This window comes from Salminus brasiliensis, chromosome 22 (assembly GCF_030463535.1).
Source record: "Salminus brasiliensis chromosome 22, fSalBra1.hap2, whole genome shotgun sequence".
In the NCBI taxonomy this organism is placed as follows: Eukaryota; Metazoa; Chordata; class Actinopteri; order Characiformes; family Bryconidae; genus Salminus; species Salminus brasiliensis.
The window spans coordinates 11,657,695-11,678,998 of NC_132899.1; the positions used below are offsets into that span (position 1 = coordinate 11,657,695).

A 21,304-nucleotide genomic window follows, 5' to 3' on the forward strand; every position below is an offset into this window, starting at 1 on the left:
GAGACGCCATTCTCCCCATCACAGTCAGTGCAGCACCATGATTTTGAAGCTGATATTTTAAAGGTAAAATTGCCACATAATGTTGCTTTAAAGCTTTCTCTTATAAGTCTTTATATGATTAGTATTCAATTCAGACTCACAGAAATACTAAAGTAGAAAAGCCCTTAAACCCAAATAAACTTTCTGATCTTAAGTTATCATGTCTGATGGAAGGTTCATGGTTAAGGCTAAACCATATAAAGCACTCAGGAATGAGCCTTAATTACAAAAAGCAGGTAAAAAGTAATTACATGCATTTAAGCTCAGGACACGTTGCTTTATGCAAGCCACCAAAAAACTTACTATTATTCTGTTTCAGACCTATTCATTAATAAACATGCACACACATGCACACAGCAGTTAATCTAATGCGTTCACACCCACCCACACAAGCTTAGATCTGGTTTAGGTATAATGTGTCACAGTGGGCCACAGTGGTGAAACACAGCAGCAGCAGAGCAGTGTGTGAGAACCTCCACCGTCTCCTCCCAGACCCGGAGCGCTGAGTGTGTTTGTTAAACAGAGTAGCAGAGAGCAGGCCCGCAGGAATGTGCTAATCTTCCCACCATTACAGAACTGCATATCTGGTCGCAAAAAAAATATTTTTTTTACAAGATAAAACCTTAATTGAGGCGACTGTTACTTACTGCGCCTTCTAAAAGATACACTGTAGCTTCTACTGTACATGTGTCAGTCATGTGAGCAAAAAAGACCTACTGTATATCCAAATGTACAATAAAATCACATAAATGTACAGTATATAACAACACTATCATTGCTGTCACATAAAACCTTGTATCTCTAAAACAGCAACTTCACAGGAGAGGGGAAAAAAACCTTTTTAACTTTCAATGGATAAAATTTTGATAATAATTTGAGAGTTTTTATTGGTCCATCCATCGACACAATGTAAAGAACAACTGCCAGGATTACATTATGTTAAAAAGTGGACGAACGTCAAAAATGTATTACTTAAATTTGTTTTGTGAGCATTTTTTGTTGTGTGTTTAAGCATAATTAAGTCTAAACAGTGGCTTGTCCATTAAACCGCCATAAAAAATATTATAAATAAAAATAAAATTACATTGTGCAGTGAAAAGCAATTGAACTGGGTTTAATCAATGCAAAATAAGTACTTTTAATCAAATCATGCTTCATTAAAATGATTTATTTTAGTAAAATGAACCCAGTTCAATTTAAATCCAACATAAACTGCCAAATATGTAAAAATGTGAAAAAACACCAAAACAGATATAAAATTCCTTTTGAATAAATGTACAGCGTTGCCTTTCTAAATTTCACCATGAAAACAACTTTATGGAAACTTTGCTATTCAATCTCAGTGTTTCTAAACGTAGCAGTCTATCCGGACGACCTATATGTTATGCAAGTACAGTATTCCAACCCCTGGTCAGGTGCTCCGGAGTAATACCACGCAACCCTTTGCCCAATGACACATGACAAAGCTGAACACAGCAATCTCACAGTACTGTAATCATAAATCTGTCCAGACAGTGAGCGACCATGAGCTGAAGTGGAGAAGTGGAAGTGTCACAATCATTCACTTTAATACTGCTGTGGATCCTTCTGTTTTTTAACACTTTATTCTGTTTAGTAATTTAGTAACTAAAGTTTACTAACTTTAAATACACATAAAGTTTCAGTTATCGGTCAAATGGGGCAAATATATCACTTTAGCTGAAGAAGAAGGGAAAAAAAGTGGTTTAGCCTAAAATACTGTGGTAAACAACTGAACTGGGTTTATTCAACTCAAATAAATACTTTTAATGAACCATTATTTTAGATATTTAAGAAAAATTAAAAATAAATAAATGTAAATAATTCTTGCTGTTTTACTAATTTGTATCATAATGTCAATCTGGCAGCTTTTACTTTACATTGTATCAAATGGTTGTTATGAATGGACCAATATAAATGCTTTAAAAATATAATAATAATTATAATCCTTTTTTTTCCCCACTTCCACTGAAAGTTTTTGCCAAACAGCTACGATCCATATGCACAAACAGAGAATCTAACGCACCCTCATTCTTAACAGCTGGAATGAAGTAAAGCTATCATCGCAGCACATCACACACTGTGAGCTGTTCTTGGAAGGCGGCACTGCAGTACAACGGGCTGAAAGAGGAAAAACCTGCAACGATGTGATGAGAAACTGAAAGGTGCAAATGAAGCATCTCCACAGAGGCAAAGCACACTAAATCAACATTCCCCTGCCGCTCACTCATTCTCATCGGCTGCTGAAGTCCTCGTCAGCCTGAGTCGAAGCAGCTGAGCGTGTAAGCTGCGATCTGCTATCTGAGGTCCGTCGCAGTTGCACACACTAGCTTGCTAAAGCTCAAAAGTCAGAGGCTGATTTAATGGTTGCTCTGGTTATGAATTGATTTGATAGATTAACTGCTCCCCGAAAACACACAAATCTAGTTAGACAAGGCAGGTATGGCACGCAGGTCCTGAGAAGAAAGGCTGCTGTGCTGAACCAAACATTCCCAAGACTAGAAATGCAGACATAGGTCATCTGATGTATTCCAGTTTACATACGTTTCAAAATATTCTCTAGAATATATTTCACTCATGTTAAAGTTATGAACACGATGTAATTGAATCAATTTAATGAATCACGTCTTTTGGAAAGTGTCTACCACTGCATTTGCACAACTTAGGGATGCACTGATACGATATTAGGATCAGATATCTGTCCCGATATTAACAAAATTAGCTGGGTCGGGTATCGGATAATTAGGCCGATCCATGAAACCGATCCTTTCACTTTAATTTGTTGATGTGAGCCTACACTAAATGTACAAATAAATAAATAACAAATGGCAATTTAGTACATTTATATCTATGTGTTAATTTGTTATGTTATATAAAGTAATGTTTGAGGCAATCCTGATGCCTTAAGTCTCCCCCCCATGGTGAGATATATACGGTTTAATTCAGCAATGGTATTGAACTAATATCTGGTATGAACCGATATGCAAGGTTTATGTTTCGGAACTAAAAAGCCAGATTGGTGCATCCCTAGCACAACTATTACATTTCAGCTGTAGCTGGCTCAAAATATATAATAATAATCTCAAAAAAGGCAATTTACTACAGCTCATACGCCACTGTAGTCCAGTAGTATAACTATTTAGCTATGGCTATTGGCTTTTCTCTGCAGTAGCCTGTCCTGTCCTTGGCCTCATTCCCACTGGCTCTGCTCACCAGAACGGGGCAGCCCAGTACACTGTCCCAGGCCTCGGCCAGGCTACTGCATCCAGTTCCCACACGCTCCAGCTGCTGACCTCCACCTCAAGCCTCCAGCTTTAGCTTCTGGACATGTATGTACTAGAGGAACTCAAGTGCAGCTGTAATATTTGATAAAGCAAAAACAGTGGGTCAAGGTAAGCAGCACACTGTGCTGTCAGCAATTTTGACACATGGGTGCTATTTGCACATGCCGTAGGCAGACAGCTTAAACGCTCCCCGCCTTTTTCACTATAGCAGCGTAATGAGCCAGAAAAGACATACAAGATACGCCTATCTATTAGCCACTCCTCTTGGCCTTTACTTATTGATTACCTTTGATTAAAAGTGTCAGTCAAGTACTCGATGGGTGAAGGTGAAAGGTCAGTTGGTGTGCAGGGGGAAGAGAGAAAGAGAGAGATATATACAGATAGATAAGGAGAGACACTCCATTATTTTTTGCAAAGGACAGTGGTGATTAAACGGCACATAGGTTGCTCACTTAAGAGTAGGATGTAGTTAAGCCCAAATGGGTTTAGCTTAACAGCTCTATTCACTTTCCAGAGATTCACTTCATATATGTAAAGCAATGATTTTGTGAGGTCACAAAATCTAACAGTGATTATAATTCAATATATTGCAATATACACACTTTTTTGTTTTTTACAAAATAATTTTAGTCATAGTATTTATATAAACAACAAAACACACACACCATCATCTGCTTAAAAAAATGATCTGAGTAAAAGAAAAGTTTACTTTTTATCCAATCAGAACCGTGGGACCTACAGACAGACTACAACACTGCTACCTAGCAGTCACGCTTTAAACAACACTAAATAAACCACTGGCACCAATCTGAGCATCTTAATTACAATTAATTAAATTGACACATGAAGGACAACAACCGCCAGATTCAGATTTTTGGGTCAAAAAGTCAAAAGGCGAAAATTAGAGATATTATTATCTCTAATTATAGAGATAGTTATGTCTGTCTTAAAGGAACAGCAAAAAAGACGATAAAGAAAGGGTTAAATGGACATGTAAAATGAATTATGGCTGTTTTTGCTGCACCCACAAAAGCTCATGAGACATCATAAGTGGACCTGAGGGGAGACAAGAAAACTGTAGAATGTGGCCTCTTCAAAATATGCGAGCCAAACTCGACTGGTTAAAAAAAAAGACAACAGAAAAAACCCAGGTAATCACATGATGGTCGAGCTGACCCTCAGCCTTCACTCTCTCGTTCACTCTTTTACTCACTCACTCATTCCCTTTAACAAGATTAGAGCCGAATTCAGAAACAGCAGACCACACAGAGCCTCCCTTCACACACACACACACGGGCTCCTCACATCAGTGCACTGCCCCTACTGGAGAGATATGAGCAACCTTAATCTCATTGATCTAACCTTTTGCACTTAACAGCATTAAGTGGTCTCAAGGTAGCATTGTAGTAGAATATAGATGGAGGAGAATGATGAGCAAGGATTAGGACTGTGTGGAGAAACACACTTGTCAAATTGAAGAATGGAAGAGAAAGTCCCTTATAATGTCATTATAGGTGATTATGTCAATTATACTAAGCCAATCTCTCATTTCCCCTCTCTCATTTTCTCTCTATATTCTCTCACACACACACTCTCTCTCTCTCTCACCTGTAGCATCTCCTCTTCCAACAGGGCAATTTAGCTCAAAGACACACTCTCAAGACATCAGACTAAATTATAGAGCTGACAATAGAGTTGTAGAAACATGAGCGTAACTGAATCCGAATTTGCAAAGGGCCAGAGGCCTGATAAAGAGCCGCACAGTAGAGGAAGACGAGGCAAGGGCTGCTCTTCTGTGCCCTCCTAAGCGCCCTGTTCTCTCTGCCCATCTCTCTGTGCTTTTCCACACTCTGAAAGGGAGGTGGACAATTACCTGCTAATCTCCATCTGCACAGGAACATTATGTCCCCTCTAACAGGCAACGATGGCCTAAGCACAAGCACCGAGAACAAATCAGTCCTTCTCCGAACGTCCCTCAGGCACCCAACAGCCAGCGTCAGCTTACAACACCAAACCGTACTGTGTCCAGACAGCCTACCTGTACATACACAGCCCAGATTTTACGGACCGAGCGCTGGATACAATGCTCTGTATTACCAAGCGTTATATATCAGGAAGCTGATCAAAAGAACACCATGAAACCACGCAATCATGCTTCAAAGTGGACATTTCACAGGAAAGCAACAGGGAAAAGTGACTAGAGTAAAGTGTGATTTGTGAATGACTAATTAATTGCAAATATGCAAAACAAGGACCTTTTTGACTCGCCACAGTGCAGATGGCAATAAAAAGGCACTCAGTGTTGCCTTCGCACCAAATACAAAACAAGACCTTTACTCTGTGCTTACAGAGACAGAAAGAGAGAGAGAGAGAGAGAGAGAGAGAGAGAGAGATTGACTAAAGAGTTTCAATTACTCAGTTTTAGCACGACAGTCTGCATTGCAATCTCACCACAAGCCACTTTTTATATCGCCATGGCTGTAAAAAAAAAAAAAAGCCCTGCTGCCTGTTAGAACAAGGCTACACAAGTTTCTCATCCAAGTTTCCTGCAACTTAAAGTCAATCCTGTAAGTCGAGATATCAATATTCACCTTCACATGATCTTTCTTTTAGGTTTATTTAAGTCGGGCTGTGGAGATCAGGCCTGCTCTTTCAAAGCCCTTGCACTGGGGTAAAGGTGAGACACAGTAACGCAGGCCAAAAGCCACCTTCTTGCTTAAAAATACATGTGGATAAAAAAGAACATGTGGATACATGTAATGTTGATCAACAGGAGAAAGCATAAGACCTCACTGCAGCCAAAAAAACCCTAATAAAAATAAATAAATAATAATTAAAAAGATGTTAGGTCTAATTTAATTAGTCTAATTTAATTCTGACTTAATTACTGCAACAACAACAAAAAAACCCTTCAGGTGCCACATCCTATTTTATTGAATGCTATTGGCATAAAGACAACCCTGTTACCACCTGCACCCCTGCTGCATTAGCCTCGTGGCTCTCCGGGCTATTCTCAGCTCCCCGTGTGAACTTTAAAACACTCAGACGTTTTCATTTCTCTCAGCCTTAACCGCCCAGCTTGCCTCCTTAACTCGATTCCTCAGGCCAACAATTTATGGCCATAAATAACAGCAGGTTTGCAGCGGTTTATCGAAATTGGAAAACAATTTAATTCAGTTTCAGCGTTACAAAAGGCAAATGGTGCTCTTACACAAATCACTAAATCACATTAAGGGCCTTATTTGCAGCCCTATAAGGCCACTCACGCAGGCCTGTGTCAGGGTAAACCAGCAGCAGCATTTTGACATATGAGGGGGGATTTTTTCACCCTCATACTGTTGCCCACCCCTCGGACTTATAAACATCACCCCAAACACTTCAGAAGACCTCAAAAGGTCCCCCCCATCATCATCATCATCATCATCATCATCCTCCTCCTCCTCCTCATCATCTGTAGCAGCACCCCAAGTGTATAAGCGCTAGGCTCGCCAAACAACCCAGAGATCAGAGTGAAGCTGGCCAATGGAAACCACGTCTGCAACCTGGTACAGCTACAGGTACAGGTACAGCTACAGGTACAGGTACAGGTACAGCTACAGGTACAGCTACAGGTACAGCTACAGGTAGAGCAGTCAGCTGAAACTGGGCTTATATGCAGAAGTCACGTGGGGAATTTGTGTTTGAGCTTATTTGAATAAAATAAGCACAAAATATGGATTATCAACCTGCTCAGAAATAACTCACTCACTTACTACAGTAATACCAATCCAACCAAATCGAGAACCAGAGCCACCGCGTAATAACACCAACTGCACAGGAGAACAAGGCAATCCCAAACACCACCACCTCCACCACCTCCACCTACATAACAACAAAAGTGGACTATTAACTCCTACATTATAATACTTAATTAATTTTAATGATATGCAATTAAAAAAACGCCCAGTTGTCTTACCTCTTCTTCTCTTTTTCAGAGGTCATGGTTCACTAATGTGGAAGACCAGATCCCAACTCGGACGCCCTTCACTTAACTCTCGAACAGCAGCAGCAGCAGCAGCAGCAGCAGCGGCTAAACTTTCTCAGGATAAAACTCGACAACATCCACGACTGACGCACGACCATTTATCTCTCCTCCTGAATGTCCATTCTCTGGCCGGGGGTCGATAGTTCTCCGTGAGTGGTGGGAAGCGGTTGAGTGCAGTCTCAGAACACTGCCGAGGATCGCACTCCCTCTCCCTCTCCCTCTCCCTCTCCCTCTCTGAGTTGGGCAGCTCGGGCAGGGCGCTTTAAAGGTCGATAACACACTCCGCTGGAGCTCTGTGTCCTTTGCTGCTGTTCATCTGGGTTACAGCCAGTTCCCCCTGCGACCCACCCGTATTCTGCACACGTTCCCACCTGTATTCCGGCGAGATCCCGCCTCCTGGACTGAGATTGGCTAGTGGTTCGTTCTCACTGGCGAGACACCGCTGTGAATTTCGAGCTGTCAGCCAATAAAAGAGCAGCAAGAAGGGAGTACCAGCCAATCATCATTTAGAAGCCAATCCCACCTCAGGACAAGGGAGACTATTAGCTAACCCCAAACCAGGAGAAATAGCAGCGCCAGCCAATCTCTGCGTAGACTGGTTCCTGACAGCCAATCGCAGCCAGGAGCGCTGTCTATAATAGGTAGGTAATAATAATAATAATAATAATAATACAAATAGTAGTACACTGTCAATGATATTGGTTCAATTTAAGGTTTTAAATGTTGTATGTATTTTTGAAAATATGCAATGTGAATATGTAAGTTTTATTATTTTTATATAAATAAAGTAAATAGTAAATTTCTTGCAATTATTACTTTACTTCACTTTTGCTCCAAAATTTTCATAAATCTAATACTTTACTGAACAATGAACAGTTCACTTACATTAAAATATTGAAATTAATTTAATAAAACCAGTCCAATTGCTTCTCATTGTGTTATTGTGTCATTTTAAAGTTGACAAACCATTTTTTACAGTGTCCTAATACCAACAACAACAACTGAATTACTATAATCATATACTGAAGTGGGCAATATGGAGAAAAAAAAATATATCACAATATTTAGAGATGTCTACAAAACGCACCATGCAGCAGATTTAATAAAATGCTGTTCAAATACTATCCCGTACTTAGTACAGTGATTTGTATTTAAACTACATCCAATTAAACAGCACTGATTACTGTTTGTAATGAAATGTGGTCAGTGTTCTTTAAGCACTGACAATATCTGTGACGTGCTCAGAAAAGCATGTGTATTATGTAACAAAGTGTATCATGACACGATGAAATATTGCCATATTGCCAAACCTTTATTATATATAATTATTATTTTCATGCATGCGTCTGACTACACCTTAAAACAGTGTACTTTACTATAATGGTTTTCATATACAGCAGATTACTTTATAGTTCACTTCTACAAACTAATTATTTAGAATACTAATTATACTTATTGAAACTGAACTTACTGAATACTAAATTGAGGAATTAACAAAGTACTTAATTTAAAACCAATTTATACATTTAATTTGAAAATAATTGATCAATTTTAAACAAAACTCAACAGATACATTTTACAATATAACAAGGAACTAAAGCAAGAACTAAACCTGCATCCAGGTTATGGACTGGAACTGGATTTAAAGTCTTTTGATTGGACTATTGCTGTAGTATCCTATTAATCCTGCATGACAAAGGAAATGCTGGATTTCAAGCTTTAATTCTGGTTGAACATACAGAGGCAAGAGATGTGAGGCAAGAGATAAATATTTAACAGGATTTGAATTTCTTTTCAAGAAGTAGGTGAGGCGCACCTGCCTGACACTGATTAACATCTAACCAAACCAGCCCAACAGCACTTTCACTGCAGGACAGCTCTTAGAACCTAAGAGTTTTATTGTCAATCATCTGATAAACCTAAAGGCTAAATGATCCATTTAGACGACAGGTGGAAATTGGAAACTTCCATCTTAATGACTGGCTGTGTGTGTGTGTGTGTTGTGTGTGTGTTGTAAGACTACTCAAGCTTGTTTTTTGACATCTTAGTATTTAATAGGTTCAAAAACAAAAACCAAACACATTCACATCCTTTAGATTACAGTACGTTTGGCACATAATAAAATGTTTACATTGAGAGAACGCTAGTGTATCCAGAAAACAAACAAACAAACAAAAAAGATATACCTCTGTGCACACGAAGCTTCACCAAACAGGAACTAAAGTCCAATACAAGATGTATATAATACATACAGCACTATCATACATGATGAAACCTTTATGTATTTTAATACTGTATGCGCAAATATATTTAATATTCAGCCAGACAAACGTTTGCACTTCATTTAAGAGGTAATATTGAGCTGTTTGTTTTATTCACTCTGTTTGACTTTGAAGACGGACTGTTGTTGGTTCCTACATAAGAAATTGTATTTTCTTCAGTAAATAATAATAATAATAATAATAATAATAAAAAAACAAAAACAAAGAAAACAAACCAGAGCTGAGAGAAAGTGTTTGGCTTGGTAGAGCGAGAAAAAGAAAAAGAAAGAGAGATATACAGAAATCTAGGTGGCTGGTGGGGAAAGGCTTCCACAAATACAAGCAAAATTGACGGCCATTGACCCACAGACACATAAGACATAAACGATACACAGACATAAAAAGCCAACGAAAAAAGACTTTAAACAGTTGAACTCAAGAGACAAGTGGAGGGGAGGGAAAAGGGGGGTGCGCTCAATAAAAGAAACACTGTTTCAGATCAAACTCTGTGGAGATTCGTCAAACTGCCACTGAATTGTTCAAGCAAAGTCATCACATTCCAGCGAGATTTAATTAGATAGCCTGAAATCGACCCTTTCCTTGTACTGACCTCTTCTTCACCTTTGTTCACATTTTCTTTTTTTTTTTTCATTATAAATAACTGAATCCACTATCAAATGCAAATGTACAGGATGGAACTACATAAGGGGGGTTAAAAAATAAACGTCAGAATCTTTCAAAAAGACTGATCAGGGAGGGACATAGCAAGGCTTACTTGTCTGAAATACGTATACGCACAAAGCAGAGAAAGAGAGAGAGAGAGAGAGAGAGAGAGAGAGAGAGAGAGGTGTATATTGTAGAATAAATTAGGGGCACAAACATTATTCCACTACATTCCACGGTTTCTGCTCTATGTACAGTACATGAGAGTGGTGTAGAAAGATAGAGAGATACAGAGAGAGAAAGAAAGAGAGAGAGAGAGAGAGAGAGAGAGAGATCCTCCTCATTAGGTCAACATCAACATCCTGCTGCTCTCTTGAGGTTCCAAACCACAGGATGGTCTTCCCAATCTGAGATCAGCAGGGGTGACAGCAAAAAAGACCACACAAGAGAAACGTACAACAAACAACAGCAAAAAAAGGAGAAAAGAATAATAACAGAAACAGAAGAGAAATAATAATAATAATAATAATAATAATAATAATAATAATAATAATATGTTCAGGGTATTGCACATGGATATCAGAAACATTTTATAGTTTTTTTTCTCCACCCCGTAGACTTGTACTACTCAAATAATGCAACATGCAACAGCTGACTACCCTAGTTGAAGCTTTCACAGGCTTGGGAGCGAAATACTATGTACATGTTATGCTCTGTACAAAGGGCAAGACAGCTACGGGCACTGGCCTCTCTGCTCCCACCCGACCACGCCACTAGCTGCGTAGCGGTGGGGCACTGTACACACATAGCAGCCAAGCAGAGAGGGAGGACCAAAGCAGAACAACCGAACCAAAAAAAGAAAAAAAAAACAACACAAAATGACAACCAAAAATAAAGAGGCTTTTTTTTCTTTTTTTAAATTTAAATAATGGCACGTGGGCCCACTCATGCAGACGCATGCACATGGACACAATGCCAACAAGTCAACACCTTAGATCAACATAAACCCGAATACAGCAGGCCGTCAACCTTAACAGACCTTCGTAACACTGTGAGGGAATATACTGAATACTCTGAACTATAAACCTTGCTTTCTTTTTGTCTTCATGTTATAAAATCACTCCCAAAAATGTCCAACAAATACACGAAAACAAAACTAAAAAAGGCATTGGACTGCACAGCACAACACATTTGTTTCATTGTCACTTATGCAGGGCACACTCTTCCTCCATGACATCATCATCATCATCAGTGTTTTTTGTTGTTGTTATTTTTATATCTCTCTTCCCTTTCTCTTCACACGCCTGATTCCTAACGGTAGTACAATCATTGGTATCCTCAGATTTTGGTTTAAGAGTGCAAACCCACCCCTCCTCTCCGACCGCAGAGGATGCTGGCTCTGCAGCAGTCTCCTGAAGTAGCTTTCGTTACTGGAGCTTCACTGTGGCTGGAGAGGCCTTAGGATGACAAGAGCTGATGTGAAAGAAGGCAAGTGGAAGCGGCTGGAGAAGAAAACACAGGAGGAAAAAAACCCCAAAACAAACGAAAGAAAAGAAAAACCCAAAGAAGGAACGCAGTAGTAGTAGTAGCTTCAGAAGCACACCACGAACCTCTCGCCTTGACTGCAGCCACTGTCTTAGCCTACCCTGTCATCAGCACTTCTATCCTCATTTCTCACCAAATGTGTGTGTGCGTGAGTGTGTGTTTGTGTATGTGTAAGGGTGTATGTTTTGTGTGTGTGTGTGGACGGGTTCCACAATGCTCAATTTCAGGCCAACGTCTCTTCTCCAAAGTAAGAGAAGCCCTTGAACTCCTCCTGGTTGATCTGCTTAATGATGGAGTCATCCACAGGAGTGAGGACGGGGTCCTCGCGCGTGAAATCCTGATCAAAGTTATTCACGTCCCTCTTGGTTTTCTGTAGAGAAAGAGAGAAAGAGAGAGAGAGAGAGTCAATATGGAGATATATGTATATATGGACAAAAGTATTGGGACACCTGCTCATTCACTGCTTCTTTTGAAATCAAGGGTATTTAAAAGAGTTGATCCTGCTTTTGTTGCAAACTCGACTGTCAAGGGAAGAACTAAATTTCTACTAAATTTTTTCATTACTGCTGTGAAGATTTGATAGCATTCAGCAACAAGAGCATTAGTGAGGTCAACATGCTGGATGATCACCTCCTTCTGCTGCCTCGGGCAAGGATTCCACAAAACGCTTTTAAAATTCCTGTTCTTTGTTGACATGGTTGAGTCACACAGTCCCAGGAGCACTGTTGTGGTGCAGATCTCTCGTTTTACCACATCCAAAGGGTGGTCTACTGGATTCAGATTCTAGGAAGGTCACTGAAGAACGCTGAACTCACAGTCATGTTCATGAACCAGCATGATATACCAGAAGCCATTAGAAGAAGGGATGCACATGGTCAGCAACGATCCTCAAATAGGCAGTGGAATTCAAGCACTGACTGGTTTTAATGGGCTTGAAATGTGCCCAGAAAACACACCACACCATAACAACACAACCACCAGACTTCAACTGTTCAGTTATGGTGAGCCTGAGCCCACACTGTAGCCTGAGCTTTCTGTTCTTGGCTGACAGAATTGAAACCTCACATGGTTTTGCTGTTGTAGCCCGTCCACATTAAGGTGGGGTGTGTTGTGCATTCTGAGATGCTCACCCACAACTGGGGACCTACAGGGTCATTTTTTGAGTTACTGTAGCCTTTCTGTCAGCTTCAACCATTCAGGCCATTATCTGTTGACCTATTATCAACAAGGTGTTTCCTTCTGCAGAACTGCCGCTCACTGGTTGTTTATTTATATACCACTCTGAGTAAACTCTAGAAACTGCTGAGCCTGAAAATCTCTGGAGAGCCTCAGTTAGAAAATCAAGCAGTCAAGTGTTGCAATCAAGAGGATGTGAGTTAAGTGTGAGTATAGCAGTCCCTCCCATGTTTCATGTGCATAAATCTGGGTCTTCACTATCAAAGTCATGGCTTCACCACGAAGGAGATTCCTGAGAATCTGGAAAAAAAGAGCTATTGAAAATCAGCACACTGAAAAAGTTTCCAAAATCATATCTTATGAGTTTGGCCTTCATCAATCCGCTGTGAAGCAGAAGATAGAGAAGATTTAGCACCAGCAGAAAAAAAGCAACAGCAAAGTGAATATTATTCACAAAGTAGAATAGTCACAAAGTAGCTCATGGTAATCCCTACAGACATACAGGCCTTTCTTGCCTTGAGTAACGTCAATGTTCAGTTATAAAGTGAGTTCACCATCAATTAAACACTGAACAAGGACAGTGAGCATGACTGAATAGCAAGGAGTAAGCCACTGTTCCCCAAAATAAACATTGCTGCCCATCTCAAGTGTGCTCAAGACCACATGGATAACACAGAAGCCTATAAAAAGAGTGTTCAATGGACAGATCCAAAATCCAAAATATGCTTGACAAAAAACAAACACTGCATTTCTCAACACAACTGTTAAGCATGGGGGTGGCAGCATCATTGTTTGGGGCTGCTTTGCTGCCTCAGGTCCAAAACAGCCTGTCATTATTGAAGAACCTGTGATTTCTGGATTGTACCAGCAAATTCTACAGGATAATGTCAGTCTCTGAACTAAAGCAGACTTGTAAGTCTACAAAAAAAGAGTTAGAAAGAGTTAAAGTAGGAGACATTTTACATTTTGTAATGGTCAAGTCAAAGTCCAGATCTTTACTCAATAGAAATGCTGTGGAAGGACCTAACAAGTGGAAGCAGTTTTGTAAAGAGGGATGGGCCCTTCAACCCCCATTCCATCAACCTGTGCAGGATTGATGACCAGTCACCGGAAACCTTCGGCTGAAGTTATTACTGCTCCAGTTACTGGAAGAATTCACGTACATTTTCTGACAAAGATATTTTCATGTTGGCTAATGTTGCTCAATCAATAAACGCAAAAAATGAAACTTTATCTAGTTTTATGACTCAGGAAGATCTGTTCATTATTTAGATGAAATTTAGAGACCTAGAAAGAGAAAACCCTGTTCTTCAAGGGTAAGAACCCCAGAGGACCACCACAGAGCACTTATTGGGTGGTGGGTCGTTCTCAGCGATGCAGTGAGACTGACATGGTGGTGGTGTGTTAGTGTTGCGCTGGTACAAGTGGTTCACACAGCAGTGCTGCTTGTCTTTTTAAGCACCCCAGCATCTCTGCTAAACTGAGAATAGTCCAGCAACCACAAACATCCAGTCAACAGTGTCCTGTGACCACTGATGAAGGACTAGAGGATGACCAACACAAACTGTGCAGCAACAGATGAGCTTCTGTCTCTGACTTTACATCTACAAGGTGGACCAACTTGACAGGAGCGTCTAATTTTTTAAAGTGTTGTGGATGAGGAGAACAGTTTTTGAAGTTATAATTGTCTTTGGAGTGGCTTATAAATATGGTATTAAATATATGGTTTTAAAAAACAGTATTAAAAGTGACGGGTTTGGTCCAGTTCTTTGATGACATTGAAATAAAGCTTAATTTCAACTTCAGTGTTGAAGAGCATCTCAACTATTGTCACTCTCTGACTCAGTTCTCTCTGTTTTTCTGTTTTACCTAATTTACCATGGCAGCAGTGTTGTGTCAGCCAGTGTGGCGTGACGGAAGGTCAGATGAAGGTTAGTGAGAACGGCACGGGGGTAAGCAGTGGCAATACTTTCTCTTCACCTTCCGGTGACTTCGCTTGTTACCACACATGCATAGAGACAATCTCTCTCTCTCTTGCTCACATACACAAACACATACACAGGCACATAGACACACTCACATCCTCCCCCACCATGGGAAAGCAGAAGCACAGCAATGTCGTTGTGGCATCTGACTTTCAGTCTAGACCACAAACGCACAGAGGTGTGCGTCAGTTAAAGTAGGCAGTCTCTAATTAGATGGTGTGAGTGTTTTCCTGTGCATGACGCATATATTTAGAACATGAAAGTATTCGTATAATAAATGTCTTTTCTTAAATATGAAATACCTCCAACCCCTCCAGTTCGTAAGCTAACTGCACTGTGATCGCTGATCTGCTGATGACATTAACTGCAAGTAAACTCCCCTCTAACCTCCTGCATGTATTATACACTTCAATTGTATAGTGCCGCTTTCAGGCAAAAAGCTTGCACACTGTATGTCCAAATGTTTGTGGACATCCCTTCTAATGAATGCATTCAGCTACTTTGAGTTGCATCCATTGCTGACACAGATGTGCAAATGCACACACACAGCTTGTCTAGTCCCTGTAGAGAAGTACTACCAATATTTAATTTATTTATCCCTGAGTTCCAGGTTTTTGTCTGAGAGTGAGGATATGTATTGTTAATGTCTTGTTACTTCTTGTATGTAAATACAGTTTATTGCACACCTATACTCTTAAAAATATCAGTCCTTCAAAAGGTTCTTTGAGCGATACCACAGAAGAACCACTTTCGCTTCTATACAGAACCACCGTTGAGATATGATGAGATGTGTGAAGAACCTTTAAATTGGAAAAGAACTTTGTGTGAGGAAAAAAATGGAACCAAGAGTTTCTCTTTTTTTGCTAAAAAAAAGTGAGTACTCACAATGCGTGGTTTGAATGGAGGTTTGATCTTCCTTTGCTCCAGCAGAACCCAGTCTATATCTCTGAAGAAGGGGTGAACTTTGATGGCCTCCTCCAGCCCCTGAGCCACCACACAGCCCAGCCGCTTATTCGGGCTCTTCGTCATGAACTGAAGAGAGAGAAGATATAAGAGATGAAGTTTATTCATGTCACAGAAGATGACCAACACTCTCAAATGTAAAGTCAAGCTCACTAAAAATTATGAAATTACACCGTAGCTTTGTAATTTTGAGTTGGCCTCATTCTTATTCTGTTTGCACAAGCATAACCCACCTAAAGCACAGTGCTCACTTTTCATCAGAGACGAGACCTCTAGCCACATGTTGACTGACTTGTGACTCAACTCAACCTCACAGTTAACTGACTCAAGCCTCGGCTTGAACTCGACACTTAAGATTTGCAAGAATTTCAGCCTCAGAAAAACATGAAGAAAACTGATTCATTTCGGACTGCCAAACTTAAAGCAGTAAGTGCATCAAACCTTTCGTTTCCACCCTAACGAGCATGACCTTGCCTGTCAGTTTTGGTATGGTTACACTTAATCGTTACTGGGAGGCTGTTTTTCCACAAATAGCATTCGAGACTCGCCTCTGACTTGCGTGACGCGACTTGTCAGCATTTCTGCTATGCACATCATTATTCTGTGACACTGTCCCCTCTTAAAGGAGCAGTTTGTCAAAAAACTATTTTGTCCCCTTTGCCCCTACTGTAGTCAATCAGCCAACAACCTGCATGCCTAATACATCACACGCCTTGAAATGTGCCGAGTTGCTAAGTAACCCATATAGACTGGCTTACCCATATAGAGTGGATATATTGTGTCAATGCACAGCATAGTGCTATCTATAAAAATGACAGACATTGGATCTTCGTCAAAAATTAGGTGCAGCATATCAGCTAGACTAAAGTTTGCAGAGACACCCAGACAAAGACCAGGACTTCTGGAGCAATGTGCTTTGGACAGATGAATCTGAAGCTGAATTATATTGGCATGGTACCAGCCAAAATGTTTAGTGCAAACCAAATAAAGCATTTGAGCGCAAGAACCTCATAGCAACTGTGAAACATGGAGGAGGAAATGTCATGGTTTGGGGCTGCTTTGCTGCAGCAGGGCCTCTCCAATATAAATTCCACTATGAATGCAATATTGTATCAAAAGGGGCTTGAGTAAAATGTGAGACTGTTTGTGTCTAAAAACTGACGCTGAAGCAGAGGCAGACTATGTAACATGACAATGACCTAAAACATTCTAGTAAATCCATTCTAGTAAATGGCTCACATCTTAATAGGATCTTAATCCTATTAGGATGCTGTAGGGTGTTTTGAAACGGACTGTGCATGCAAAAGGTTAATTGGGGTTATTTCAGCCAAAGGGGATGGGCAGCTATCAGGGCATAGAGTAACCTGCTGCAGAACCGAACTAAACATGCCCCAAAACAAGCACGCTCGCATTACATGAAGGCGCAGATTCGAACCACCATTTTTTCATGACTCAAAACGAAAGAAACATGAAAAATTCCTTTTTCATGGGTGAGATGGGAAGACGGAGCCAGCATGCCCAACGTACAAGGCAGATGTTGGTTTCTATCACAAATTTCCGCTCCACCCTAAATGGTGCTGCCGTATAAGACATGTACTAGCGCCAGAATGTAGGTACTGCATTATTTAAGGTGGAATGTAAAATGACAATAAGAGACTAATAACTGCCTAAAAACTGCGCTTTCCATGCTTAATTTTTATTGGCCATTGACAAGACTTAAGATTGAGTCATTGTTCAGTATCCACAACTGGACTACACTGAGAGTTGACTGGTCTGAAATGTGATTGAGAGCCTAAAGATCCAGAATCCAGTCTGCACCGATTACACACGATTTAATACTCTCTATAACTCTTCACTCAGACTGGCAATAAATCTAAAGGCTAGAGCAAACCAGCACACACTCAGCCAGATTTAGAATCAGGGCTAAAATCAGAGTAAAAATCGCATAGTGTAACCCTGGCTTGCATGATATTAGATGGTGGGATGCCAGCTTCTATTAGCAGCAAGCTAGCATTAGTCTTATACCTCCAGTGCATTTACTTATTTCTTGGTTTATATGGTGGTCAGATATTTTAAACAACGAACAATTGTGCATATGCTTTTTTTTTTTAACTCCTTAATGTGGAAAATCCCAGTGTTTGCGGATCAAGCTGAAAGGTTTGAAGGTTAAGTACCCTCATTAGCTTTAATGAGAAGTAAATACAACATTTAAATGCAACTTGGAGTAACTAGTTAAAAACCCATGATGTACTGATGTCGTACTAATGCAACCTTAGGTGCAGTGCAGGTCAGAAGGAATCTGTGAATGTGTGTGTGTGTGTGTGTGTGTGTATATGTGAACACAAACGCAGGAACCCGCTGATGTGGAAGGGAGGGAGAGGCACTGGAGAGGAGGAATGGGTGGAGAGGGAAGAAGGGAAATAGGTGAAAGGGTAAAGGAGGAGCAGAGGAGTCAGAGGAGAGCCACCGCAGACCACTCGTGCAGCAGAAAGGCAGAAACAGGGACAAAACACCCCCTGCTATTACAAACACCAGCCCAAGCACAGATGGGTGTGTGAAGGGATCAGGAGGAGATCACTCACTGCTTTGAGGATGCTGACGGCCTCTTTGCTGAGCCAGACCGGGTAGAGCACATCGTCATGGAGAATAGACTCGAACAGATCATCCTCATTATCTGCCTCAAACGGTGGCTGCCCCGCCATCATCTCGTACATCAGAACCCCCAGAGCCCACCAGTCCACGGATGGGCCGTACTCCAGCTCCTGCAGGATCTGAGAGTGACAGAGCGCAAGATGACAGAAGAGAACGAGGAAGAAAAGGACGTACAGCCGTTAGTCATTTGCTGTCTTCTGCACAATGTGCAGCACTCAGTTAGAGAGCACCCAAATTATTTAATTTCTAGTCAAAATGAATAATAATCTACTCTGAGGAGATTACATAGAAGATAATCTTCAGAAAATATCTGCTAAATGTATTTGCCATTCATCATAAAATGTAGGAACAATATAAAGCCAGCTTTTATTAGGTTTTCTCATGACAGCATCTTGTTTTACAGTGAAATTCTAGAGAAACCGAGCGTGTAAAGCTATTACCGCTATTATGACGAGGTGTTAAATATGCTGTAACACATTTACATTTAGTGCTATCACAAGTACTGCTGCATATGTGGTGGACTGCATCACCACAGCTTGGACTGACAAATACTGGAAGAGGCAGAAACGTGCTCATATGGGTTGCTGTACCTCAGGGGCAATGTAGTCCGGTGTGCCACAGAAGGTGGTGGTGGTGACGCCATTCAGAATCCCTTCTTTACACATCCCAAAATCTGCCAGTTTACAGTGACCCTCAGCATCCAGCAGAATGTTGTCGAGCTTCAGGTCCCTGACAGAAGCAAAGATGAGAAGAAACAGAAGAGAGAAAATGGGAGAGTCATGAACTTGTACTTTAGCTATGTAAGTCATTAACACTGGGGTTAGGTATTCTGGTTGCAGAGGTGATGTGAAGAGGACAGCGGGCTGACTGCACATCTCAGGGTGGATGCCTAAAGGGTAAGGTCACCAGGATCTATAAGAAAACATCCTCGGGTGTGAACCCCTTCTGCACGTAGCACGTGTGAGTGAGAGGAACCGTTCTAGAGCTTCACGCCGATACCTGAAGGACAATGTCAAGACAAAGCTTTTGCAAACTACTTTCATTATCTTGGGTTTAGTTGTGGTATTGCTGGCTTGTTTCCTAAGGCTGGAAGTAGAGCCTGAATGAGGCCTGTTTGATTGCCTAAATCAAGGGTTTGGCTTTGGGTTCTTTGTCAGGATGTAAAATGAAAAAACTGTAAAAGCAGAATAAATTAAGAGGTGCAAGTGAGTGGTTAAATTTTTGTCTTTTATTTTACTTAATTTTAAAACATCATCAGGTATTCCCATTGTTCTCTTTAGAAACCCCCTGTTAACTGAATGCTTTCACAAAACTGAAATTCAGATATTCAGATATAACGTTTTGCAAGTTTGCACCATGCCATAAGTATATCCTTTCTCCTTTCTCACAATTTCTCAATTAACCCACTCATTCGTAGCTCCTCCTCGAACTAGCAATGCTCCCAACACTAGAAGGGTAAGAACTTAACCACTTAAGTTCTTGGGGGGTAAAGACCTAAGGATACATGCAAAGCCAACCACCGCTTCTTTTTGAACTGCTGCCAATGCAGCTCTGCCAAGCGGCCGAAATCCTTGGAGGAAAGCACCGCTTTCCTCCAAGGATGTCGGCCAAGTGGCTTGGCTCGAGATTCAAACTTGAGACCCCCCTTGTGAACATGTGAACAATGTAGAGATGGAATTCATAGGATGTAACATTGGGAGAAGGAGGGGCTTCAGGCATATCTCTCCTCCCAAATATCAGTTATTTCATTACTGTCCAGGGAAGGCTTTCTACTGGATTTTTGGATCACTGCTGTGACTGACAAGAGCTTTAGTGATTTGGGATGTTGGAGGATTAACACCCCACCTCACCCCCAACTACCCAAGCACCATCATTCCAGAGAACACAGTTCCACTGCTCCACAGCTCAATGCTGGGGGCTTTATTCCCTCCTAGCCCAGCCCTGGCATTAGACATGGTGCCAATAGGTTCATGTTTATGTGCTCCAGACAGTCCTATTCTATTGGCAGTACTTGTGTCACAAAATATCTCAATGGTGAATATGGTTGTCTTGTCTGTCTCTTAGCTGAATGCATTCATTAGAAGGGATGCCCATAAACATTTGGACATATACTGCATATCAAAACTGCTCACACCTGCAGAAAGTCAAAGGTTCAGTGCAGGACCCTGCTAAAAACGTCTAGACTATTTTAAGCATGTCTTTAACCCCAACAACACCTGAAAGATGCTCTACCACACTGCTCATATGATTTCCCATTTACACTGAATGCCCATAGAAAGAGCCTGGAAATGCCCTCATAGTAATCTACACTACTGTAAAGACTGCTTTTCCATCCAACCTCCATCCTGAGTGTGAGTGTTCCATGAAGCCAGTTCTCCATCTGCTTTGTCCAGTCCTGTCCTCATGGGAGCAGACATACTTACCCTGGACTGGTCTTTCCTTTTTATAAAAGCCGTCTCCAAAGGGATTTTCCTCTTAAAGGGCTTAAGATGCCTATCAACTATGTCTGAAACATATGGAAACCTTTCTATCAAAGAGATGAAAACAATGCTGCACTCATACACAGCAACAGCTCATGGAAGCCGAAGAGGCCCCTGCCTGTATGGTATGGAGCAATATGGATTCATATGAGTGGTCGTGTGTGTAAACAAGGCTCACAGAGGAGCTGTATGCAGAGAGAGAGCCCAGAGCAGT

The 21,304-nt window shown here is 40.8% G+C and overlaps 2 protein-coding genes across 2 annotated transcripts in view; both read right to left on the minus strand.

The window, feature by feature from the left end:
• The window catches only part of epas1a (endothelial PAS domain protein 1a), a 29,454-nt gene extending 21,784 nt beyond the window's left edge, over positions 1–7,670 (minus strand). The window contains exon 1 of the mRNA XM_072667394.1: positions 7,297–7,670. Coding sequence (XP_072523495.1) covers positions 7,297–7,322 — 26 coding nt within the window. The 5' untranslated portion in view covers positions 7,323–7,670. The remainder of the gene's footprint in view (positions 1–7,296) is intronic.
• A 1,724-nt stretch (positions 7,671–9,394) lies between these two features.
• The window catches only part of prkcea (protein kinase C, epsilon a), a 77,105-nt gene continuing 65,195 nt past the window's right edge, over positions 9,395–21,304 (minus strand). Inside the window, exons 12-15 of the mRNA XM_072668006.1 lie at positions 19,201–19,339; positions 18,541–18,729; positions 15,881–16,027; positions 9,395–12,204 (exon numbers count right to left, since the gene is read on the minus strand). Coding sequence (XP_072524107.1) covers positions 12,058–12,204; positions 15,881–16,027; positions 18,541–18,729; positions 19,201–19,339 — 622 coding nt within the window. The 3' untranslated portion in view covers positions 9,395–12,057. The remainder of the gene's footprint in view (positions 12,205–15,880; positions 16,028–18,540; positions 18,730–19,200; positions 19,340–21,304) is intronic.